This window comes from Ochotona curzoniae, unplaced genomic scaffold (assembly GCF_017591425.1).
Source record: "Ochotona curzoniae isolate NIBS_2020 unplaced genomic scaffold, NIBS_Ocur_1.0 scaffold_1037, whole genome shotgun sequence".
In the NCBI taxonomy this organism is placed as follows: domain Eukaryota; kingdom Metazoa; phylum Chordata; class Mammalia; order Lagomorpha; family Ochotonidae; genus Ochotona; species Ochotona curzoniae.
Genome location: NW_024467083.1, coordinates 20,701,363 through 20,728,331, shown reverse-complemented (window position 1 = coordinate 20,728,331; position 26,969 = coordinate 20,701,363). Strand labels below are relative to the sequence as shown.

General features: G+C 38.9%; 1 protein-coding gene across 1 annotated transcript in view; it reads right to left on the bottom strand.

Annotated features, from left to right (window-relative positions):
• Positions 1 to 782: 782 nt before the first annotated feature.
• CAPZA1 (capping actin protein of muscle Z-line subunit alpha 1) overlaps positions 783 to 26,969 on the bottom strand; it is a 41,583-nt gene continuing 15,396 nt past the window's right edge. Inside the window, exons 2-10 of the mRNA XM_040998989.1 lie at positions 19,214 to 19,277; positions 16,294 to 16,345; positions 13,080 to 13,143; positions 12,259 to 12,465; positions 8,706 to 8,785; positions 7,376 to 7,454; positions 4,244 to 4,315; positions 2,767 to 2,829; positions 783 to 2,390 (exon numbers count right to left, since the gene is read on the bottom strand). Of these exons, the coding sequence (XP_040854923.1) occupies positions 2,250 to 2,390; positions 2,767 to 2,829; positions 4,244 to 4,315; positions 7,376 to 7,454; positions 8,706 to 8,785; positions 12,259 to 12,465; positions 13,080 to 13,143; positions 16,294 to 16,345; positions 19,214 to 19,277 (822 nt within the window). The 3' untranslated portion in view covers positions 783 to 2,249. The remainder of the gene's footprint in view (positions 2,391 to 2,766; positions 2,830 to 4,243; positions 4,316 to 7,375; positions 7,455 to 8,705; positions 8,786 to 12,258; positions 12,466 to 13,079; positions 13,144 to 16,293; positions 16,346 to 19,213; positions 19,278 to 26,969) is intronic.

Sequence of the window (26,969 nt, the reverse complement as noted above, 5' to 3'; positions counted from 1 at the left end):
GTGTGATGAAATAGACACAATATAAGTAACTACTCTGCTAAGTGAGATTAAGAAGTTCTGTGTCTGCAAAACTTGGCAAGGAAGGCTGACTTCCTCCCACTTATAAACATAACCAAACCGTTTATTAGATAGCCATGAATAAAGTTTTTTTTTTCCTTAAAGTCTCTCAAGGCTAAGTACATCAATCAAAGAATTATTAGCAAGTTAAAGGTTAGAATGTTTGGATTACATTACAAAGAAAGAATGAGCTACAGCAAAATGTCAAATGGTAGGTAGGCATCTGAACTGGCCTTGGATGGAGGGGGAAGCTTGGAACTATCCCAGAATCAAAGCTTTTCTTTTCTTACAGTCTGTTCCAGGCTTGGAGGACAGGGAAGTAGCATTTAGAATTAAGCTACTGTGAACTACCAGGGGTTCAATATGCACACATCTTTTAATTTCAACTTCCTGTTGAGTGACTACGACCACAGTTGAGCCTTGCTTTCTGAATAAAAGGCAAGGAAGAAAATGAGAGTTTTCCTTTTTATATCAATGGAAATCTCAACGCAAAAACCCTGAATTATTGGTACCCTTTGAATGAAGTATAATCCAAAGAAACATTGCTCACATTGAAAAAGTTATTTGTAGCAAATCTTTGGATCTTTTCTGAGTCTACAGTAGGTGACAATGGGAGCCAATATCAGAAACCCCGAACATTATCAAGAAACAGGATCAAATGCAGTTGAATATCTTACCTTGAGAACAAAGACTGAAGAGATGGATCAAAAAGGAGACTCAGACAATTTTAGAACAAAACAGGTATATTTCTATTGGACTATCTGATACAGAAGATAGTGTGGTATGGATGGATATAGTATGAATAACAAAAAATACAAATATCTTTTATTGAAATAAACAAAAATGCTTACACAGCTCAATGAGTCACTTGGAAACAAACTCTTGCTTGACTGTATTTCTGAGCAAAAACAATGCTGAAGCACAAACACCCCTTTTTTTTTAAACATGTATTTGGAGACAGGTAGGAAGACACTACGTGGTTTCTTAAAAAACTGACCTTCCCTTAAGGCCTGGTCATAGAAGTGTAAACAATGTAAATGAATCCACCATTTTCAGTTGTCATCTCATATCTATGTTACCTGTGTATGCTGAGATCACACACAAACCTGCCAATATACCTGGGAAGGGTTCTACATCACAGTTGCATCTGAGTTCTTGGCAGGCAGGACTGAGGGAAAGTAGCTTGCAACAAGTCTTACATCTTATTTAGAAGACTCACTAGTATTCCCTTAAATTATAGGTTACTATAGAAAGATACTGCCTAGAAGTTAGCCTTCTCACTTTGGTTCATTTTTCATATTTGTGATTTACATAGTTGATCCATTTGCTTATAGTACAATCCTGCCACAAAGTATTAAAGCACAGATAACTATTATTCCTTCAACATCTGCATTTTTCAAGTTTTATACTCTATTATATCCACAGTAGGTCAGCAGTTTTTGAATTAAAAAAAACATAAATGGGTAAAACTGTTCTAAAAATGCAGATGTCTATGACTACAATAGTACTAGATGGAAAGAAGACAACAAGGGAAGGCTTACAAAAGGAAAGCATGTCCATGTGCAGGGAATGTGGTTCAAGTCTTTGGATTTAAAAACAAGTTCTCCAGAGAAGCTGGCTATCATGGAATTTCCAGAAAACCTCCTTGGCCCCTCCAAAAGGACCTGAAAAGCCGCAATTCAAACTTGTGAAAACAACTATTATGAGATGCTATAAATGATCAAAGCAGTCAGAAGGGAGAAGGATGAATGTGTCTTCCATTTAAGTATAGTTTGTAATATAGCCTCTTTAGCTGTTCATGGGTCAGTAAAACCCACTGAAGTACCAGAAGTGCTTTGAAGAACAGGGATAAAAAAGTAATGGGCACATTACCTGTCTACATCAGTGTCAGGGCTTCATGGCTAAGAAAGTTCTAAACAGTAAAATGACTTCAGGATAGATTTTTCTCTCCAACATTAAATGTAAGGGAAAAAAAAAAAGATGTACAAGTAGATATAGTTGATAACAGAAAATTACAAGGCAGAGAACACAAAAGAAATGAAGACAATGCTATAGGTTCAACAGTACTTCAAAACCTGTTAACTTTGAAAGCCCTAGCAAAATATCACTCTTGTTTATAAATCACTTATTTATCATATGATCACACGTTGAATCCTTTTCATTCCACATACTGAAGAATCTACAGTCAGCTTTTAAGCATTCTGCATTTCTTTGCCAATCTTGTAGCTGAGTATCTTGTTCCAGTCGATTTTGGTGCGGGTAACTGGAAGTTGCCGGCGCAAGGCCTTGAATGTGGTATCTGACATGGTTTGGTAATTTTCACTAATTGCTGTCTGTAACAGATAATTGAAGATGAGTTGTTTGAACAGAAATGTGCTGGTTAAAAGAAAATAACTAGTCAAAGGGCATGCTTGGGTTTCCCACAAAGGATGGAGAGGGCTCCCTGGCTTGCTTATAGTGAGTGCCTCTCCATCCCTGCAGCAGGCCAGAGCTCACGTTAGTTCAAAACCTCAGACAAAGATCCCTTTCAATTTTGAAACCCTGATCATTAGCACAATGTCAAACTGTAACATCTGCAAAGACGCCACGCTTAGCACCACTGAATGGCATGTGTATTTGCATGACAGGACATACTTAAGTCTAACAAAATATGTTAGCAGCATAATTATAAGGTGCTAAATCTGGAAAATTAGTTTGAGATCTTCTTACCTGATACTCATTTTCTGCATTCTCTATGATTTTGACAAACTCCTTGGCAGTTTGTGCTTCATTCTAATAAAGGGAAGAAGAAGGGAAAACAAGAATTTTCAAAAGTATAAAAGCAGTAAAGAAAAATATCTTGAGAAGTTCATCTTAATAAATATTTGCATAATGCAACATACAATCTGCATAAAAATGCAGATGTTGAAGGAATAATACTTATCTTGTTTACTCAAGTGTTCCCATACCCACTACTTCCTTTGCTCACAACAAATGTGTGAAGTAAACATTATCATCATCTCCATTTCCCCAATGAAAAACCAGAGCAAATTAAGTAACTGCACCAAAATCATGGAACTCCAGAATAATAAAAACGGGATCTGAATCTAGGGCTCTGACAGAACATAGCTGATCTTACACTCTGTCAATATCGTGCTTTAAAAGTATTCTTCATATAAAATGTTAGGAATAATGTCCTCAGACATATCAATTATATCGAGTTTATGTTCCTTTGTTAGTAATAATGTTAAACCAACTAAGTATATTTTAATATTACATGATTTACGTACAGAATGAAGCAAGTACTCTCTGTTCCACTTACTGTTAAATACATCAGAGTTAAAGGTAAGATTTAATGCTTAAGGTACCATTCTCAAGACTGACAGCAAAGAGATCAAAACAACCTTCTATTTTCACAGCAACATTAAGGAAAGGTTATTTGCTTTTCTCACTCTCATACTTGCATAACAGTTCTGTAGAAGATAGATAGTTCTGTAGAAGAAGGTCTCCCATGTGGGATCAGGGGTCCAAGGATTTGGACCATTTCCTCTGTTTTCCTAGGGACATTAGTAGGGAGCTGGATTGGAAGTGGAGCAGCCAGGACTCCACTGCTGCCCATATGGAATGCATACATTGTATGTAGTGGGTTAATGTGCTGTAACACAACCCTAGCCCCTCAGTTTTAATTTTTACAACTTCAACTTTAGTAAGTTAGCAGGTAAATACTGATGTAATATGTAAATATCAGCTCTCTGGGATTACTCAATTACTCCTAGAAGTATATAACAGCAATGAGACTATAAAAGAATACTAGAACAAACTATTGTCCCTTGCTCCAAGGTAGTTTTAATTTTATTAAAAACAAAAAATGTTGTTTCTCTAATGATCTGACTACAGCCCTATAGAATCCAATAAGGTAAACTTTCCTTGCTCCTGGTGTTCATTGACGAAGATGCAAATGTACTTGAGAACACTTTATAACCGAGAAAAAAAGAAAGAAAGAAAGAAGAGTTTCTCTTAAATCATAGTCACTATTTTGGTCAAAGACTAAGTAGTATAGCTGGCTGGTGAGACCAAAAGGAAACAATGGGAAGCAAGCTGACTTTCTACTGGTAGCACTGAGGCTCAAAACAACAGAAACAAACAAACTACATAAATAAATAAAAAACAAGACACAAATGAGACAGATATAACATTCCATACTCACCGACACAGTTACTGAATCTTGTACATCTTTATGACTAACCAACTGAACATTGCCATCTTCATAATAGTGAACCTGTGTGGGACAATGTCTCAGCAAATTTATATGGAATTAGTTTGTTTAGAAACCTGCTGCTAAAAGTGCAAATCTGTAAGCCATCTTTATCAACTTTGAGCAAATAGTATCACCAATGGTAATTCATAGTTAGTAATTAAACATCATAGAAGACTTAAGTTTAAAAATTCTCGTTCCTTAGTAGGTAAAATTTATTTTTAATTAATTAAGCAAACACAATGTACTTATGACATTCCTGGCGCTGTGCTAGCCTTTTGAATAAAAAAAAAAGAGCCTGTTTTTTTTTTTAAAGACCCTGTCCTTAACAGTATGAAAATAATTGAAAATTAGTTTTTCCTGGTGAAAACCAAGGTGTTCTAATAGAGGATAACACTTGACACATCTCTCCATATATTGTAACATTACAACTGTTATGTAAATCTGATCAGGTGCAAGAAAGCTAACCTAAAAATTAAGGATACAAATGAAAAACAAACTATTTTATTGTTTAATTGCACTACAAAAATAAAAAGTTGTGAAGATATAAACTGAAGTGCCATAAGGAGTAATACCCAAGAGACAGAGTAAAACTTCAATGACTTGTAAGGCGCAGGAAGTTTCAACAACTTATAAATAACGTTGATGCATTAAACAAAATTTTAAAAATAGGAGTTGGCACCTATGTGAACAGGGTGGAGCAGGGTATCCAGCAACAGGATTTTAAAAAAAAGTGTAACAAAATTGTGTACAGTGGTTTCATTTAGGGAAGATCAAAAATCTAACCGCATATGAATATATGGGAGGGGAGTGTGGTAGGAGACTTATTAATATGGAGATGGAAAACTAAGAGAAAAGCACTTCATAAGAACAGATTTCAGGTAGGTATTTAGCATAAGTTGATTTTTGGGAACTCCACTTCTGGAAATCCTCTCCCCACAATATTCCAAAAGATGGAGGAGGGGAGTAGCAAAGGCAGATTCCCATCTCCATAAAAACGCCAGTCTGAATACAGACAGTGCTCGCAGCCCTTTCTTGGGATGCCAACTTGGCCTATCAGGTGTACCCCACCCACTATTTATCCTCACTAAACCATGAACCTCACTGACCACCTCTGTGATGAATGGACTTAGACCATTAACAAGGACAACCGTAACAGGTATTAAAGCAAAATTTAACTGCTAGGTACTGATCATCAAACTTGTCATTACAACTTAATTGTTTATTTAAAAACTACTTATTTTTTTAAAAGACTTACATTTTATTTGAAAGGCAGATTTACAGAGAGAAAGATCTGCCCACTGGTTCAGTCCCTAAGTGGCCACAATGACGAGAGCTGAGCTGTTTTGAAGCCAGAGCCAGGAGCCTCTTCCAGAATTCCTACACAGGTAAAGGGTCCCAAGACTTTAGGCCATCCTACACTACTTTTCCAGGCCATAAGCGGGAGCTAAATGGAAAGTGGAGCAGCCAGGACAGAACTGGGGCCCGTACGGGATCCAGGCATATGCAAGGTGAGGATTTAGGCATTGAATCATCATGTCAGGACCAGTATGACTGTTTAATTTTAGTCACTCAGAATTCAGAAAGCTAAATCACTTCTGGGATATTAGAAGACTTGAATTCATACAGTAACCAAATAAATAATATATTCAGCTGCACATATGCACAGACACGTATGGGCCCAGTGGTTAAAGTACTCCTCTTGAGCACGCCGGGATCCCATAAGGGCACTGGTTCTAGTCCCGGCAGCCCCGCTTCCCATCTGGCTCCCTGCTTGTGGCCTGGGAATGCAGTTGAGGATGGCCCAAAGCCTTGGGACCCTGCACCCACATGGGAGACCTGGAAGAGCTCCTGGCTCCTGGCATTAGATCGGCGCAGTACCAGCCATTGTGGTCACTTGGGGAGTGAATTATCGGACAAAAGAACTTCCTCTCTATCTCTCCTGCCCTTGTACATCTGACTTTGCAATAAAAATAAAATAAATCTTTAAAAAACAATCTATTTTGCTTGAATATTTATATTCTAAGAGACCAGCAATTCTAATTCTTATGTTTTAATTTAGTTTCACTTATTTTTAAACCAACCCCTCAAAAAAGGCAAAAACAAATCAAAAAACTATCCATGTAGCTTTTTAAAGAATCAATACTTTAATGATATACTTGAGTGCATATGTATGCACACATAGCTGAGCCTTTAAAAATGCAGCAGTTAGGAGCCACAACTGAAAGTCTGTGTACACAGGACTGACCGAGGTGCAGTGGGTTAAGTCAGTGTCTGTGATACCTGGTGCTGGCATTCTGTATCAGAGCACTGCTTTGAGTCCCAGCTACTCAGCTTCTGATCTAGCTTTCTGCTCATGTGCTTGAGAAGACAGTGGATAATGACCCAAGTACTTAAGTACCAGCCACCTGCATGGGAGACCAAGGAGTTCCAGGCTTTTGGCTTTGGTTGGCCCAGCTCTGGCTGTTTACCCATTTTAGGAAGTGAACCTGTAGATGGAAAAATCTTCCTCTGTGTCTCCCTCTGTCACTCTGCCTTTCAAATAAATAAAACCTTTTAAAAAAAAAACCCTACAAGTAACTTTTGCTACTTACAAACATACTTATTAGCCTGCTGTTGACTACAAGTCTTATGGAAAATGTACTGCATATGAGTAAAGCATATTTTGGTGAAAAACATCCAAGTCATGAGAGATGACTTGTTTACTAAGCTACATCATTTAACGAAGAGGCAAACTGCTCGTGAGGAAAGTGATTAGTTTTACACAGCATTTTTAAGCAGATGTTTACTCACTTGAGCTCACCACAGCAGTAAAGAAGGTGGTCACAAAATTATCACAGGATGTACACTAAGTACTACAATAATTTATGTAGTTATGATTTTTTAACACTGCAAATTTCATTCTATTTACATTGTTCTCAACTGTGAATTGTGCCATGTAAAGTTGATGCTCGTGTGTGTATTTTAAGTTGCAACTTCACTGATCTCTCTTTTGTCCTCTATACAGTTTTTATTTTAACACCAGAATAAATGTAAACTTGCATGAAGATTTAACCACAGTTTATAAACATATTGGAATTTCACCTGAATCTTGAGCACTCCAACCACTTGGGCTGTAGGTGGTGTGATAGTGAATTTCCACTCTGATCTCCAACGACCATTCCTATTAAAACACACAGAATTAGCATGACATACAATTAAGAACTGATCTGTCACTGAAATAGAAAAGCTGACAAAAAGGGGGAAAAAAAACCCCAGGAATAATTATTTCTAGTTTAATAATATCCAGGGCTGTATATCTACTCAGATAAAAGTTTGGATCCAAGCACCTTAATCATATCTTTTTTGAAGTTTTTAGACTTTTTATATTCTTTTAAGTAGAAAACCATGGCTATTGTATTCATAGGAGCGTCTTTCAAACACAGACAACTAGGCCAAATTATGCAAGTAATTCAAGCATTATTAACAACATTCCCAATTAGAAAATCCAATTTTTAGGGCGAGTGAGATGGTTTAAGAGCCTAATCTTCTGCCTTCAAGCACCGAGATACCACGTGGGCACCAGTTCATGTCCTGGCTGCTCCACTTCCCGTCCAGCTCCCTGCCTGTGGCTTGGGAAAGCAGTCATGGACGGGCCAAAGCCTTGGGACCCTGCATTCACTTGAAACACCCAGAGGACGCTCCTGGCTTCTGGCTTTGGACCGGCTCAGTTCTGGCCATTAGGGGAGTGAACCCACAGATGGAAGATCTTTTTCTTTTTTTCTCCTTTTCTCTGCAAATCTGCCTTTCTTATAAAAATAAATTAATCTTTAGAAAAAACAAAATCATCCAACTTTCTTTTTTTTTTTTAAGATTTATTTATTTTTATTACAAAGTCAGATATAGAGGAGGAGAGACAGAGAGGAAGATCTTCCGTCCAATGATTCACTCCCCAAGTGGCCTCAACGGCCGGTGCTGTGCTGATCCGAAACCAGGATCCAGGAACCTCCTCCAGGTCTCCCACACGGGTTCAGGGTCCCAAAGCTTTGGGCTATTCTCGACTGCTTTCCCAGGCCACAAGCAGGGAGCTGGATGGGAAAAGGGGCGGCCGGGATTAGAACAGGTGCCCATATGGGATCCCAGCGTGTTCAAGGCGAGGACTTTAGCCACTAGGCCACGGTGCCGGGCCCTATCCAACTTTCAAGTAGGCATTTTATTAATCACTTATTCTTAGTCAATAGTAGTATGTTTTAAAAAACAGAAATACAAATCATTAGGATTGGAAGGATACCAATAATGTTTAGATTCCTTATTTTACAGGCAAGGAACTGAAGACTCTAAGTTTATCACAACTCAGCTTAAAAATCAAGTCTTAACCAACGGCTTCTTTCTAATATAAATCAGATAGAAACAGAGAAGAACAATTGTTTCTTACCAGAAATTTTTAGGCTGAAATTGGTGGCTTTCAATACAGGCAATAATAGTCTGCTGCCCATCTATGGTTTTAGCATACACCTATTACCGGAAAAAAAAGTTAGACCTCAATACCTTATTTAACTTATATCCTCATCACCATAGAAAAACAGTGTGCTAAATTCTCAGGTAGACAAAGAATCAGTCTGATTACGAAACAATTTTCTTGGAGTTCCAGGAATGACAGGGTGCAAAAACCAAACCAAACCAAAACCCAAACAACAAAACTAGAATGAAATACTGTTCTTTATGTGCTAAGGGAGAGGTGATCCAGGTTGGGTCTCATAAGACAGAGGAGATTTTCCTAGGTAGGAACTGCGGCAAAAAGTGAATGAACAGCTCAGGCAAGAACCTGAGGGCTGCTTTAGTGAATGGTAAGGTTGTGTATAAAGTGGACTAGTGGGAAACAAAATAAGATGGTAGATTTAGGTCATATATTAGTGCACAGATGAGGAAAAAGTTAAGACTCCAGGTGGATGCTGTTGTACAGTGGGTTAAGCCATCACTTAGGATGCCTGGATCGCAAATCAGGGTGCTGTCTCAAGTCTTGGTTCTTCTACTTCTAATCTAACTTTCTGCTATTGTGGCTGGAAAGACGGTGAATTACGGCTCAGGTACTTGAGTCCCTGTTGCTGTTTTGGGAGATTTTAATGGAGTTCTTGGCTCTCAGCTTCACCCTGGCCCAGTCTTGGGTGTTATCTGCATTTGAGTGTGAGTCAGGAGTCAGAAAATCTTTCTGCCATCCCGCCTTTCAAATAAATAAATCTTCAAAAACAAATGTGAGGCTTTATTTTACATGTAATAAAGGAGACAGAAAAACAACATGACCAGGATTATGAGTTTGAGAGAATAATTCACATTGGTGTATAAAATACAATGCAAGCGTATTTTGGCACACAGTAGTTGGTGCAGTGGGCACCAACTGCACATAAAAGCCTTGGTTCAAGTACCAACTGTTCTACTTTTGATCCAGCTCCCAGCTTGTGGCCTGGAAAAGCAGTGGAGGTTGGCCCAAAGCATTGGGGCCCTTACCCATGTGGGAAACCTGGAAGAGGCTCCTGGCTTCAAACCAGATTAGCTCCAGCAGTTGTGGTCACTTAAGAGAGTGAACCAGTGGATGGAAGATCTTTCTCTCTGTCTCTCCTTTCTGTAAATCTGCCTTCTAAATCTTACAGCTCTGGTGTAAGAATAAATCTTACAGCTCTGGTGTAATAGCCTAGTGGCTAAAGTCCTCCCCTTGCCAGAATGCCCTATGGGTGCTGGTTCATATCCTGGCTGCACCACTTCCCATCCAGCTCCCTGCTTGTGGCTTGGGAAAGCAGTAGAGGATCCCCAAAGCCTTTAGGACCTTGTACTTAAGTGGAAGCCTGGAGGAAGCTCCTGGCTCCTAGTTTAGGATCAGCTCAGCTATGGCTACCATGGCCACTTAGGGTAAATCAGCAGGTGGTAGCTCTTTCTCTGTCTGTCCTCTCTGTATTTCTGCCTTTCCAATAAAATAAATAAATTTAAAAAAATCTTAAAAAGCAAACAAACAAAATAGACTGCTTCTCTGAGACAAAGTTTGTGCTGCTCTCCCTCCAGTAAGTGGACTATTCACTTTCAAGAAAGTAAAATAGTTTTGGGGAATGCTTACATTTACAGAGGAGAAAAAATGAAAATGAGCAGAGACAGTAAGATATTTAGAGGATGGTGAAAACAGCAGCCTAAGCAAAAGATGATCTCTGGAAATAACTGATTGACCTTAGTATGAAATATCAAAAGCTAAGAACCAAGGAAAAGGCACTAGGTCAGATGTTAGAGAAGTCATCACCACCCATAGAGAACACTTTTTATAGAATGATAACTAAAGTGAAAAAAAAAAGGATTAGACAGAAGGCCAGGTAGAGAGAGAATGTTGATGTGTTGATCAAAGAGAGAGAGATGACAGAAAGAATGAAAAAGAAGAAAGGGCAGGATAGAAAGGATGGTGAAGAAAAAGATACGTAGTTTGTAGGAATTAGGACTGAAGAATAGGTTTTTCATCCGTAATGACAGAATAGGATTATTGCTAGATAAAGAGAACTATGTACATTAAAAAGAAAAAGTCACATGAGGATATCCTGAGTATACGATGCTTCTGGTTTAGATTCACACACAATGGAAGACAAGATTTCTGAGTGTGAATAAAAATAAAGATTTCATGTTAGTCATGACCCCCTAATAAAGTGCAGCAATTGGATGCCCAAGTGTGGACAATGGGAGATAAAGTATACCGTAAGGTAAGAACTCTCCAGATAAAGAACAGGCAGTGAAAAATTTAAGTGGGTGACAATTGATAAGTTCAAAGTATTATTTTGGATGGAACTATCAATTTTAAAAGACAGTGTCATTGACATGATACTCTTTGCAGTATCAGGTTTCCAAAAGGAAATATGTATTTATTTACAATGACTGGCTTTCACTATCATCAAAATACAAGCCAAGAACAAGAAAACCCCATTCAATAATAATGACATTTAACATTTACACAGAGCTTACTTTGTGCTAGGCAGTGTTACAAGCACTTTATATTCATCATTAATTCATAAACTCACAGCAACCCACTGAGAGGGATAAACTATTCATTTTACAGATGAAGAAACTGAGACACAGAGATGTTAACTAATTTATCAAACATACATAACAAGTGGCAGGTATAGAATTCAAACTAGTTGGTAAGGTTTCAAAGTAAATGTTCTTAACCAATATTCTTACTGCCATTTATCATCATAAACATAATCTATTTCACATAATACCAATGTACTACATACTTAAAAATTGCTAATAGATTTTTAAGTGCTCTCAGTACAAAAAAGGTACATATGTGAAGTAATATTGTTAATTAGCTTAATTTAGCTATTTTACAATGTATATATTCAAACAATAGGTTGTATACATCATAACCATACATAATTATGTCAAAAAATCAATAAGAAAAATAAAAAATATATTTAAACCATTTTTTTCTTAATACTATCTTACAATTTTGTAAATCAGGAATTACAGTAGAGCCATGTTTATCATCATATCACTTATATGATTAAAAACAGTTTAGTAAAACCAGCTCTAATTATATAACAAAAACATAAACTATATAGAATTAGTTTGGTGCAAAAGTGCCCCTATATCATAAAGTCACATATGTGGGCAATAACTTATCCAGCATTCTTTATTTTTTCCCAGTGTCTAAAGCTAAGAACCTTAAACATTTTTTTTTTGGGGGGGGGGGGATTTGATAGATGTATGTCAATTTCTCAAGGGTGAAGTAAAACAGAACATACTCGTAGTTAAAATTTTTAGTACTTAAAGAGTTTATAAAAGGAACTTTGCATTAAAAAATTTCTCACTTAAGTTATACTTTCAAAAATGGCATGAAGCTACAATAGAAAGGAAACTATAACTAAGAAAAAAGAAGTAATAATGTTTGTCAAGCTAAAGCCCTCAAAGTAAAGATAAGAAATACAGCACTGAGATAATGAAATGGGCAGATACTTAACAGTACAGAAGCCGTTGGAATAATGATCCTTCACGTAGGCCCTTAAAGCACCGTCACAGGATTCTCTCCAAGACTTCAACGCTCCATCTGCTTCTTCCGGCTGGGGATCACTTGCTTCTTTCCGTAAATGATCAAATTTAAACGAAATTTTGTTTCTTGGATCTAAAAATCTGCTATTACCCAGGTCACCATGCTCTGTAATTAAGACCTTCCAAAGAAGAATTACAAATAAGAATAACTCTGAAAAAAAGGATAGTTCTTTATCACATTAAATCAATTAAAGTACTGCAGAAGATACTTAATTTTTCACTTGATTTCTTTCAGTTCTACTCTAAATCAAGCCCCATTCTTACTCTTTTATGCATTATTTTTTCAAATATTTTAAGAAATTATTTCTAGTGAGCTTTTAAAACAGGAAGCACAAATTACATAGTTGGTAAAGATATGTGGATAAAATGAAACATTTTATAAAACATGTATAAAATCACCTCCCACCACTAGTAAATTCCCAAACAAGTAGCCCAAAACTTCAGAAGGGATACCTCTGTTTTCCCCATCAAGTAGAATGTCTCCTTGCATTCTTACCAGGGAGAATTAGAGATAGCTAGGAAGGCTAAACTATTTTCACTGCTCTTGTTCAGGGAAGCCCTCCTTTCTTAATCAGAAGTAACCACTAAAGTTATTAGAGAGAGATAGAGAGGAATAATTTCCTAACATACAGTATATTTATCAAATAAAGACCCAAACTTATTTAGCACCCGAGTCAAACTACTCTTTGTTTCTGAAATCTCTGATGGGGATAACCCAACAGAAAATGATTACCTGATCTTCATATCCTTCTATCTTCACAGGCGTGAACTGATCCATGTTGTACTGGGCAAATGCACTGTTTTTCAAAGGTTTAAAAAGACGGGGTGGGGAGTGGAGGGGAAGAAAAGAATTATATATAAATAAACACATAAGGTAGTTCATAAGTCAATGGGGATGTTAAAACACTGTCTGGTGCTTTGTCCACTAGATGACTAGTGTTGAAATACTGCTTCTGAAAGAACCCCTTTCCAAAAATCTCAGAAGCACCTGAAGCTCTTCAATGAGCTTTGTCCTACTTCCACTTGAACAATTCTGAAGTTATAGGAATTTGGATTATTGTGAGCTGTCAAAAGTTACAATGATCTAAGCAGTTTTCTGTAACTCAAAAGAATCTTTAATTGCTACACTATTGTTGAAATATTTTTCTTATCCTTAATTCCCTGAGGCAGGACAGATAGGAAAAAACATAACTGTCAGAACTGGAAAGAAAGTGGAAGGAGTGAGAGAGAGCTGAGCAGTAGCCAACTTTAGGAGCAGGGTGTAAGGCAGGAGGAGATATCATTTAAAAGAGGATGTGTGTAAACAATCAAAATGTATGGCTAGAACCTGGCTTTCTAATCCCTGTGGTCCCACTTCCCATCCAGCTCCCTGTTTCTGGCCTGGGAAAGCAGTAGAGGGTGGCCCAAAGCCTTGGACTCTGCACTAGCATCGGAGACCCAGAGGAAGCCCCTGATTTCTGATCAACTCAGCTGCAGCCGTTGTGGCCACTTGGGGAGTGAATCAACAGATGGAGGATCTTCCTCTCGTTTCTTCTCTCTGTATATCTGACTTTCCAATGAAAATAAATAAATCTTTAAAAAAGTACATGCCTGAGGGGAGGGTATAGGGAGGCGTTGGGGGAATCCCAGAGCCTATGAAACTGTGTTAAAAAATCAAATGTAATAAAATAAAAAATTTTAAAACAAACAAACAAAAACAACAACAAAAAACAACAAAAACATGCCTGGGCCCAGCAAGATAGAGTAGAAGTTAAATTCCTCGCCTTGAACACACCGGGATCCCATATGGGTGCAGGTTCTAATCCCGGCAGCCCCGCTTCCCATCCAGCTCCCTGCCTGTGGCCTGGGAAGGCAGTCAGGACAGCCCAAAGCCTTGGGACCCTGCACTTGTGTGGGAGGCCCAGAAAAAGCTCCTGGCTCCTGCCTTCGGATTGGCTCAGCTCCAGCTGTTGCGGCCACTTGGGGAGTGAACCATCAGAGGGAAGATCTTCCTTTCTGTGTATCTGCCTTTCAAATAAAAATAAATAAATTTTTAAAAAAAATACATGCCTAATATTAACTATTTTGCTACAGTGTGTGATTTTTCGGAGACTCTTCATTTTCAGTGGCTCAAAAGCACATTTTACAAAACAAGCTAAAATAGCTAAAGTACAAGAGGGCAACTAAGCTGCAGTGTAAGAGAGCTAACATACTTACATCCCCAAAGAATCAGTCTTCTTTTTTTGGGGGAAAATGTTTATTTGAAAGGCAGGGTTACAGAGAAAGGAGCGGAGAGATCCTAACATCTACCTGTTCATTTCTCAAATGACCATAAAGGTCAAGGCTGGACCCCACTGAAGAAAGAAGCCACGAGCTTCGTCCATATGGGATGCCAGCATCGGAGGTGACTTAATCTGCAGTGCCACAGTGTGCCCTGAAAGTATCCATCTTCTTACAGAATTCTCAATCCTTTTCTAGGTTTTTCAAGAGAAATCAGAGTAACTATTTAAACATCTTTAAGCTTAAAGTCTTCAAATTTTTTTCAAAGTTACTGTATTTCTAAATATGTTTATTTATCAAAAACCTTGGCTGGCCCCAGATTATTCCTCTCACTCTTCATATCCAATCCATCAGTAAATGTGGAAGGTTCCCCTTAATGCCATATTTACATTATGACACCTTCCCAACATCCTAGTTGATACTACTCTAGTCCAAGCCACTATCATCAGTCTCTGAACTATTTCTAATAGTTTTGGAAGTCTTATCTGTCTACAGTCTTTGACTCCTTATACAGTAGCCAAGAATAACTCTAAAATTTAAAATTCATCCTGTGATTCTCTGCTCAACACTTAATACCTTCCTTTTTCTATTAAAATAAAATTCACTCTAATGTGACTTAGAATATCCTTCTCATATACAAGTTGCTAGGAATTTTGAATGGTTCTGCAATAAAGAAGAACAGGTAGAAATTTAGCAAAGAGAGTAACCCCTGTTATAGGCTTTTTTCACTTTGCATAGAAGACAATGATGAAGAACATCGTCATCATCATCATCACTAAAGCAAGACTAGTAAACGTTTCTTTTAAGATACTGCCCTAGAGACTTTCACTACAGAAACAAAACAACACTTCATTCCTATGAAAAAATTAAATTATTTGAGTCCAGGAAAATTATCCTTAAGCATAGGTTCTTGAAGAGCCAGAATATTTATAAATACAGTTTCACACATTAAAAGTAAGCTATGATGCTTGGCATTCCCAAGAGCAGACTCTATGCATCTAGCAGAAACCAGCATCATAGCTTACTTTTAATGTGTGCCTGGCTTTCCTGAATCAATGCACAATTAAGGTATCATTTATGAAAATAATTATGGTGATGTTGTACACATTCTATGTTTGCAGAATTTATCAGTACCAAATGGGTTCAGAAAAGAAGTGTGATGGAGGGTACGAGATGACTGTTTCCTGCATGGCAGCTACGAAGTTTTCATAGTTACACATCACATCAGACGACTTTTATGACAACTATTTGATGCAATACATCACAATACCCTTATTCTCAACAGCCATTTTCTACTTCTGGTTTCCTATTCACAAAGGAACTCTCAGCCAATTGATTAGAGGGTAACTGCACGCTGAAGACAATGGTGAGTGATAAAACCAGGGAACAAGGGGGCTTGAGAGCTAGAAAGTAGTTAGACCTGATGTAGAAGAGAAAATAACAAACCAAAACCACCTCTGTGTTTTTGAGGGCACCTGGAACCAGAAACCAAAGGTTCACTTATAAGGTTTTCCATAAGTAAACAACATTTTGGTAGAACATGTTTTCACTTAAAAAAGAAAGCAAAACAAAACAAAACAAAACAAAAACCCACCTAAACGGCTAAAATCAACTGCTTTATTCTGAAGCATGTTAGGGTTTACTGATGATTCGAATAACATTTGAGGTGGATTTAGAAAGATACTCACTGTGCTGCCCCTTCCCTGAGGAGATTGTCATTATTAAGTAGTAGCCGGACATCTGAGGAGAAAAACACATTAAAATGTTGAGTAAAAAACAAACTTGAAAAATTATAGCAAATTTTAAAAACAGTCTTTGGATATAATACATGGATAGAAATTCTAAAAATGCAAATAACAGATGCAAATGTTCAAGATATAATTATTTGTGTTCTAATTCAGTAATAAATTCTGAAGGGGTTTTATTGCAAATGAAAAACAGGATTTACAGAAGGCTATTGGTACATAAAATATTAATTTTCTATTTAAACGAATACTTTACAATGAGCCAAGAGTAAGAACTGCAGGTTTTTCTATAATATCAGATCAGGAAAACTTAGGCCATCAATGGCAGTAAATTTCTGAACACATTCTTTAAAGAATCTAATGTGGGGGGCCAAAATCATCTTAAAAAGCTATGTGCTGAACAATCTATCATTTTTCTTTTGGAAGAGGACTCTCTTTGTTACCAAGAAACTACCAAGCATTCCTTCCAACAGGGAAGGTTAATTACACGCCAAAGGGCACTGACTCTCAGAGCTTCTGAGAAAAGGGCCAACATGTGCCAATAAAAACAGTACTCAGGCCATGAGCAGCTTGCTAATTCCTAAGCTAATACTTTGTAAGCATCAACTGTTTTCATAATTTTGTTTTTCATTTCAAGCTGACTGAAAGAAAACAAGGAAATTCTACAAAGGATATTCATTTTGTTAAGTCAAGAATTTAATTGGCACAACAGGGTAAGGCAAGGCTGCAGTACCTGAATGCTCCACTTTCAGACCAGCTCTTTGTTAATGTGTCTAGGAAAGCCGGGAAAGATGGTCCAAGTACTTGGGCCTCTACGACTCACATGGAGACCCAGATGGAATCCCCAGCTCCTGCCTTCAGCACGACAAGCCCTACAACTGCATCTGTTTGAAGGAGCAAACCACTGTTTGAAAGTCCAATCTCTTTCTCTGTAACTGTGCCTTTCAAATAAAATAACTCCTTCATTAAAAAAAATTTCAGATTTTTTTTTAATTCACAAAAAGTTCAAGTTTAAGGAAAATTTTCTCAAAGCCTACTTGTTGAAATTTACATTTGGTCAACATGCAAGAAAGTTGAGGAAAATTAAAGTTGAATTCGTTTCCCTAGCAGTTAGTATTCAAAATTCACAAATAATTTAATAAAGAATACCTTTATTACTTCTACTGTAGTCTATACTTCTTAGAGTGGATATTTCTGTTTCTCCCGGTTACTCTGACTTTGCATTAATTTTACAAGTAGATGTTGCTGATTGTTTTTATCAAGTGCTGGGCTCTGGGCCTGGTGCAGATGACTTCCTCTCAAGCAGCTAACCTCCTAATGTACAATTAGAATTTCAAAATAAATCTTTCACCTAGGCTTCAATGCTCATTGACATGTTTGGGAGCTGAATGGGATGTGGGACAGACTGGACCAGTCTGCGGTACATACAGGCAAGCACAGGAACCAAGGAAGGGGGTAGGCCAGTGGGGGTTATTGCAGGTCGCTCTGACGAACTGCAGCTCCCACTGGGGTGTGCATGAGGGCCTTGTGTGTGGTGGGCAGGATCGGGTTGGGCTCCAACACCATTGGTTTGTGTAGAAGACAAGGCTGAAGGCAGAACTGACCCAGCAATTGCAACCACCAGCATATGCATAAGCCGACTGGGGCGGGCAACAGTCTGTGCTGAACCCTGTACTGGCAAGTACACAGAAGAATCTGGTCTGGGATCACCTCAGACGAAGTTTCTTTTGGGATTACCCCAATCTAACTGCTGGACTCAGAACCCCAACCATGAAGAGAATTGCAGGTTCCATGGTCTGACCGTGGAGTGCATGTGTCAAAGCTGAGCCTCTTCAGTGGCTCAGATGGAGCAGTGGACAGCATATCTAGGTGCACATGGAAGATATGGTAGTCCACGGGAGCCTGCATAGGACATATGATAACAGAACAAAGGACAGAACAAATTGATCAACTACCCTAGCCAAGTGTTATCAGTGAAAATCTGAGCAAATGGAGATGCTAAGGTGGACTATGTCAGTCATTGGATTCTGAAGATTTCATCGTGCTTGGAATGGTGAGATTGGCAACAATTCAGAATAGTTGAACACTTCAGCAGTGTCCTCAGAGCATGCCCCACGCTGGGGACCCTGGAATGGTTGAGAGGGTGCGTGTGGTCTTTCTCCTTCCACCAATTACAGGAAGGAAAAAAGAGAATGTGAAAACAGTGGCCTTACCCACCTTACAGTAGCCCTTGACTTGTTGAGTCCTAATCAACTATGTAAAGATCATCAAAATTAAAAAAAAAAAATTTGCTAAAAGGAATCCAGATGCACAGAAATGAATAAAAAAGAACTGTGCTGACTGACTTTATTATGAAGTCATTTTCTAAGTGTGTTAAGACAAAAAAAAAGTATGGAAAGTTGTAAATGCACAGATTACCTGATTCTACCAAAGACCTAATTAACAGCAAGCTTGAAGGGATGACAAAGTTGATTACATAAATTTAACAAACTTCTTGAATGTCTTCAGTTCTGCCCCACTGGCCCTAGAAAGTATACTATACTAGAAAGCTTTCCAATTGTAAGCTCTGAAGAAATTTGAATCTATTATTTTAAATGCCTAACAGCTTAACATTGTTTCTGCATAAACTGCTATCAGAATTTTTCACAGATAACACAGCTATCCTAATTTATAGGTTAAGAGATTGCTTTGGATTCAGAACTGGATTTGAATCCTTGTTTTGATTTATCTGTGTGACCTTGTTGAATCTCGATTTTCTTAGCTGTAGCTATAACATGTCATAAGGATTTAGAGATAGGAGGCACTCAATACATTACAGTAATTAAAGAGGGTTTAAAATAACTAAATGCTAATATTTACTCACCATTGAATACTTCATTAAATTCCCCTGGGGGTGCATGAGTGATGAATTTAGCAGCTATGCGTACCTAAACAGAAATAAAATTTACAGTAAGAGAATGATGAAGACCAACATATAGAGGGAGAAGGAAATACAGATTATAAAATTTTCATCATATCCCTTAAAATACTTTTTAAAGCTTTTACTGTTTAGGAACCTTCAGATTTTCTTTTTTTCTCTTTCATAAAATATCATGGCTGGCTGACGCTAGCATGGGTATCCTCTGATTTCAATCTTTTTGATTTTTTTTAAGTTGAATGATGGTGTGGGCATTGTAGCATCAAAGGTAAAGCTGTCATCTGGGATACCAGTGTTTCATGTGGGTGGGAGTTTGTATTGTGGCTGTTCCACTTCCAATTCAGATGTCTGCTGATTTGCCTACGAAAAACCAGGGGAGGATGGCCTAAATTCTTGGGCCCCTACCACCCAGTGGGAGACATGAAAAAGCTCTTGGCTCCTGTTTGCTCCTGGGCCCAGTCCCAGATATTGCAGCCACATGGGGAGTGAACCAGTGGATGAAAGAGCACGCTCTCTCTCCTTCTCTCTCTGTAACTCTTTCAATTAAAAAAATATTGAAAAAAAAAAAAAGCTGAATGACCGGTGGTTGAGCAAAATACACTACATCCAAAAAGTTATGGCCGTCCTTCACAAACACTGAAGAAAACTAAATAAAATACTAGCAAATTAGGCAATACACCAAATAGGTTTTTTTTTTTTTTAATTGGGAAGGCAGACATACAGAGAAAGAGATACAGAAATCCTGTTTGCCAGTCCACCCCCAGGCAGCCCAACAACCATAGCTGAGCTGATTCGAAGCCAGGAACTTCCTCCAGGTCTCCTATGCAGGTGCAGGGTCCCAAAGTTTTGAGGCATCCTCTACTGCTTTCCCAGGCCAGAAGCAGGGAGCTGGATGGAAGTGGGGTAGCCAGCACATGCAAGGCAAGGATTTATCCACTACACTATTGCACTGGGCCCACCAAATAGCTTTTATTCCAATATAAATTAGCTCAACATCAATGCATTAATATAATTTCCACTTGCAAATTAAAGGAGCAAAACCATGTGTCATCTCAACCCATTAAAAAAAACTGCAAAATTCAACATCCATTTCATTGTCATAACAAGAGCAAACTACTAGCTTTTTATTGGACTGGATAAAGGGTCAAAATCCTAATAATGGTATAAAGAATGTCACTAATTTTTTGGTATGGGTTTAAATTTTTTAATTATTATTTTTTTAACTGAAAAGCAAGATCTTCCATTCACTAGTTCATTCTTTCATCCTCACAGCCAAAGATGGGTCAGGTCAAGGAAGAAGCCAAGAACTCAATCTAGGTGCGTTCCTCCCAACCCCCATAGCTGGTAGGGACTCAGATACTTGAGTCAGCACATTGCAAGAAGATGGAATGGAGAGTGGAGCTGCCAGACACTCAGATCTGGAGAGGCAGGTGTCTCAAGGACATCTTTGCAGTTGTACCAAACTCTTGCCCCATCAGAGTCATTACTTTTCAACGTGAAATAAAGATGACTTCTATCACTTCTACCATTTCATCCTGTATAAGAGTTCCTAAACAATGCTATAGAAAATATTTCTTGTCATTCTTTTCTGGATCTCCTTTCATAAATAAATATAACTGTTAAGATCTAATCTGCATATCTAGTTTTCTTCTACTTATTTTTTGGTTATTTCATACTTTGAAATGTTCTTCAAATGTGCTCATTTTGGATTTAGTTAGCTACTCCATAGCTCTGTTTTCAATTTCCAGCGTTCCTTTAATGTATTCTATGTGTGCAATCATCTCTAGGCACAATAGCTATGTTTACAGTATTACCTATCAGCTGCTGCCTAAAATTTCAGACCCTCTGCTGAACTTTGTTCTTCTTTCTCAGGGTACTAGTTTTTCATACACGCTGGGTTCTAATTTTAGAATTTCACTTGTCAGTCCTGTTATCTGCAACTTGAATCTTGGTGACTTGCAGAGAAGGGCAGTAGACCTACTGCTGCAGACTATGGTTTTTTGTGTAGCTTATCTTCTGAAAACGAACCTAAGCCCCAGGTCTACTCACACTGCGGATCCAGCAGCTGCTCACGTGCCTTGGGAAGCAGTGAACCACAGCTCAGGGACCTGGGCCCCTGTCATCTATGTGTACATCTGGATGGAGTGCCTGGCTCCTGGGCAGAGCTTGACTCATCCCTGGCTGTTGCAGTAATTTGGAGATTAAACCAGTAATGGAACATTTTTCTCTGCCTCTCCTTCTCTCTCTGTAACTCTGCCTTTCAAACAAGTAAATAATTAAAAGATAAAATAAAGTTAGTCAATCTACTTTGTATAACAGGCCTTTTCTTTTCAGTCTGTATGTGGCATATCTGAGCGGTCTATGGTATATTCTACTTCCTGGCAATGTACATCTCCTAAAGTCCTCATTTAGTTAACAAATTTCTTCCAGTGAAGCAAAATGTTTGTAAGCCAAATATAAATATACACACATACTAGCACAGTACCGACAAAGCATTTTCCACAAAAGAACTGAAGCCATTGCCACATTTTATAATTCACTTAATAACAAAATGTCCAAATTGTAGAGTATTCCTGAAATTTTTAAATTGCAAAATCTCATGGAGTTGGTACAAATGAAAGACCACACCAGTGTGGATAACAGATGAGCTCATGCTACATTATAAAAGAACACTTCATCCATTTGGCAGTCACGGGAAGAGGATCAGGAAGTAAAGACTGCACACTAAATAAGACACGGTCACTGCCCTCAGGAAGCTGACCTCCAGACAGAAACACAGCAGAGCAGGTATTAAACGTGAACTGAACACACAGGGAAGTGCAGGCAACTCTGCACATGCCAAGAAGGAAGGGGGTTCTGCTAGGGCAGTGACATTTTGAGTTGAATTGGAGGCTCAGTAGGTAAGACCAGGGAGGGCATTCCACAGAGAGGAAACAAATTAAGACAGCATGTCATAACAAACTGATGAAAATTATTATAAAACAATGCTGTTTTTCATACTGTCTTTTGCTTTGAAACAATTTTTCTTTAAAAAATTATATTAGTAGAATGCATTAAAATTGTTTAAAGATTCATCTATCTGATTATTTGAAAAAGCAGATTGGGGCCCAGCACAGTAGCCTAGTGGCTAAGGTCCTTGCCTTGAACGCACCGGGATCCCATATGGGCACCGGTTTTAATCCCAGATGCTCCACTTCCCTTTCAGCTCCTTGCTTGTGGCCAAGGAAAGCAGTTGAGGACGGCCCAAAGCCGTGGGACCCTGCAATCACGTGGGAGACCTGGAAGAGGCTCTAGGCTCCTGGCTTCAGATTGTCTCAGCTCCGGCCATTGCGGCCACCTAGGAAATGAATCAGCGGATGGAAGATCTTCCTCTCTGTATATCTGACTTTCCAATAAAAATAAATAATCTTAAAAAAAAATGAAAACGCAGAGTGAGAGGGATAGACAGGGACAGAGAATATCTTCCATCTGTTGCTTCACTTCCTAAACGTCTACAACTGCTAGTCCTGGGCCAGGCAGAAGCCAGGTGCCAGAACACCATTCAGGTCTCCCATTTGAATGAGGTGGGCCTGCGCAATTGGCCCATCATTGGCTGCTCTCCCAGGTACATTAGCAGGGAGCTGGACTGGAAGCTTAGCAGCTGGGACTCAAACTTATATTCCAATATAGGATGCTGACACTGTAAATGGCAGCTTAAGCCACTATGCCATACATAATGCTGCACCCACAGGGCTATCAAGAAATAGTTAAGGTTTTAAGAATATCTTGGTTTTGAAGAAAAGAGAGAAGACAGAACAGGTCAACCAACCATCTCAGCTATGATGGATTATGTCAATCAGTGGATTCTTCAAGGACCTCATAGTGCTTGGAGTGACAAGATTGGCAGCGATTCATAACTGTTGAAATATCAAAAGCACTTGAGCAAGAACCTCAGAGCATGCCCTACAGCCGGGACCTGGGAGGGTGGGAAATTGGGTGGGCCTTCTCCCTTAATATCCCCCCTTTAAACATGAAGGTAACAATATGGAAAGAATACTAGTATTATCCACTTTCCTGTAGTCCTTGAACCTTTTTACCCTAATTAACTATGTAAATCAAAGAAAAATATTACAAAAAAAAAGATATACATTAAAAAAAAAAAAAGAATATCTTGGTTTTGGAGGGGCCTGGGTCTCCTGGCCTAGGTCACTGAGCCCACCTGTTGGGAGGTGCCAGGTCTGTGAACTTGGGCAGGGTGGAGGGAGGGTTCTGCAGAGCTCTGGGTCGCATGACCCAGCGTTTTGGAACTATCACATCCACCTGGGTAGAACCCTCAGAGCATGTGCCACACTAGACTCTGGGGTGATATTGGTGGCCTTTCCCCATCCTCGGGCACTGGGATGGATGAGGCTGGGTGTGGTCTATGTTCTTATCTTTCCCTTCTCAGAAATGGGAATAAATAGGAAGCTTGGAAACAATGACCACACCCACTTCTCCCTGGCCCTGGATCCTTCCCACTCTGATTGATTATGTAAACATCATCTAAAAATAAAACAAAAGTTCTAAAAAAAGAATATCTTGGTTTTAATATCTAAGACAATGGATATAAGCTATAAGTAAAAACTTCAATTTTCAAGCAGGTTGAGGGGGTTCTGAGAGCAAATAAACTTGAGAAGTATTCTGATGACAGGGATGAACGTTTGAGATTTGCTATTGAGTAAAAAGGGTTCATAGAATGAGGTATTCCTAGTCTTACAAGATCATATAGCATCACATATACGTACAGTCACCAAATTTTAACTGGAACTACTGCTAGTGTCTCCCCCTCTATAAATCTGATCTGTCTTTTCAATAAAAATAAATAAATCCTTAACAAACAAGCAAAAAAGACTAACACCTGTCCTTTAGGAATGCAATTTAATGAATACTATTCTATTATTTACAAAACATAAGATGATGATTAAGATAGCTTTTAAAAGGGGGAGTGTACAAAGGGGAGTGGGAATGGAATCAAGACTTCTACTAGACCCTGCAGTATTAATATGCATTTGGCTTTGTTCTGTTTTTCTTTCTTTTTGGGGGGGGGGGGGGGGGGACTAGGAATTGTGTTAAGTTTTGCTTATCTAGCTTCAAAAGTGGATGGAAATTAAGATAAAATTTAATAGAGTGAAATGGGAGAGATAAATGGCTAAGTAGTGAGTGTACAAATATTTTTGCTGCAATATAATAAGGGATGTCACTTTCTGTAACAGTGATTTTCAACCATTATCAAAGTTGGCATGAGGAAACAAAGAGACAGGCATTTCCCATAGAAAGGAGGAATGTCAGCACAGCTCTACTTAGGCATCACTAATATGGACTAATATGGAGGTTTTGTTAACAAAACTGAACTGTTACTTTAATAAAGAGGCGTTAAAAATTCTATTTATTTCCAATAAAAATAAATAAGCCTTAAAAACATTTTCCATCTCTTAAAATATCTTTTTTTAAAGATTTATTTATTTATTTATTTATATTGGAAAGTCAGATATACAGAAAGGAGGAGAGACAGAGAGGAAGATCTTCCATCTAATGATTTACTCCCCCAAGTGACCACAACAGCCGGTGCTGTGCTGATCCGGAGCCAGGAGCCTGGAACTTCCTCCTGGTCTCCCACAGGTGTGCAGAGTCCCAAGGCTTTGGGCCATTCTCTACTGCCCTCCCAGGCCACAAGAAGGGAGCTGGATTGGAAGTGGAGCTACCAGGACACCCATATGGGATGTTGGTGCTCTCAAGGCAAGGATTTTAGCTGCTAGGCCATGTGCCAGGCCCTTAAAATATGTTTCAATCACCTCTCAAGTGAAGCATCTCCTGAGGGAACTGGGGGAAGGAAGGAGCATTAGAGATTAGGGAGTTAAGTAGTCACTTGAGTTAATTGTATCTTAGCTCCACTTAAAGTGCAGGTTCCTGCTAACATGCACCATGGGAGGCAGCAGGTGATTGCTTAAGTATTGAGTTCCGGCAGGAAGACATTGAGCTGCTGGCTCGCGGTTTTGGCTTGGCCCTCTCCTGGCCATTGTGTACATTTTGGGAGTGAACCTCATTAGAAAGCACCTGCCTGTAGCTTAAATGCTTGTTTTCTCTCTCTCTGCCTCTCAACCCTCAAGAAAAAAACAAAACAAACAGAAGAAAAATCCACCAGCGATGAGTATTTGGCATTGGGACTTTGCCTGGGACACCCGAATCCTATATAAAAGTCCCAGTCCCTGCTCCACCCTGATTTCACCTTGTTAATGCTTACCCTGTGAAGGAGCAGGTGACAATTTAGCTACATTGGTACCTGCCACCCACTCCCGGACCAAGTTCTGGGCTTTAGACTGGTCATCCTGGATATTGTAAGCATTGGTAGAATCAACCAGTGGATTGAAGATTTGTTTGTCTGCTGCTCTCTGCCTTTCAAATAAAGTGAAAATAGATAAGTCAAAAATTATTAAATCAAAGTGTGGGGCTTGGCCTGGCAGTCTAGATGCTAGAACTGCTCGAGTTCAAGTTTCAGCTAATGCATATCCCGGGAGGCAGCAGTGATGGCTGAAGTAGCTGGATTTGTCACCCAGGGGAAACCTGGACTGACTGTCCTGGACACTTTGAATACTCGGGGAGTGCATCAGCTGTAAGAGCTCTGCTAATCCACCTCGAGAACAAAAATAAACACTTAAAAACCTAACTAAATTGAGCAAACCCTTCAAATCATTGCAAAAATAATTCCCTTTTCCCAGATATTCTTTATGTTCCAGTCACCTTATGTTCTCCATCATTACCTTCATCATTTTCATCAGTAACTAAATACAATAGCAACTTTTTTTATTACCAAAAAGTTTTTCTAAAGCATAAACACATCTTTCCAACTTTTCTTTTTTAATGCTTTGCAAGTAGGCTATACACATTTACAAAGGACAGGAGTAAGTTGTGCCTCTTTTTTTTTTTACTTCTCCATTTCTTTTTTCTTTTTTTTTTTAATTTTATTTTGACAATCTTTACATAGTTAATTAGGGTAAGAAGGTTCAAGGGCTACAGGAAAGTGGATAATACTAGTATGTTTTCCATATTGTTAGCTTCATATTTAAAGGGGGGTATTTAAGGGAGAAGCCCACCCAATTTCCTACCCTCCCAGGTCCTGGCTGTAGGGCATACTCTGAGGTTCTTGCTCAAGTGGTTTTGATATTGCAACAGTTATGAATCTCTGTCAATCTTGTCACTCCAAGCACTATGAGGTCTTTGAAAAATCCACTGATTGACATAGTCCATCATAGCTTAGATGGTTGGTTGACCTGTTCTGTCTTCTCTCTTTTCTTCGTTAGGGTTCTGAGTCCAGCATTTAGATTAGGAAGATCTCCAAAGAAACTTCTTGTACGTGCTAACAAGTACAGGGCCCGGCACCGTCCATCGTTCCAATCAGCTGGTGGTTGCAATTGCTGGGTTGGTTCTGTTTTCACTCCCGACTTCCACTGGAACCAATGGGTGTTGCAGTCCAGCCTGGTTCTGCCCAGCACATACTTGGCCCTCACATAAACCAGCGGGAGCTGCAGCCTAGGTTGGAGCGACCCACAATAACCCCCACCAGGCCCACCCCCTACCCTGGTTTGCCTGTAAGTGTAGCAGTAATCCAGTCTGTCCCACACCCCATCCACCCCAGCCGCTATCTTAGTTTTATGTCGTCCTGTGGAAGTGGTAACCCAAGAGGGAT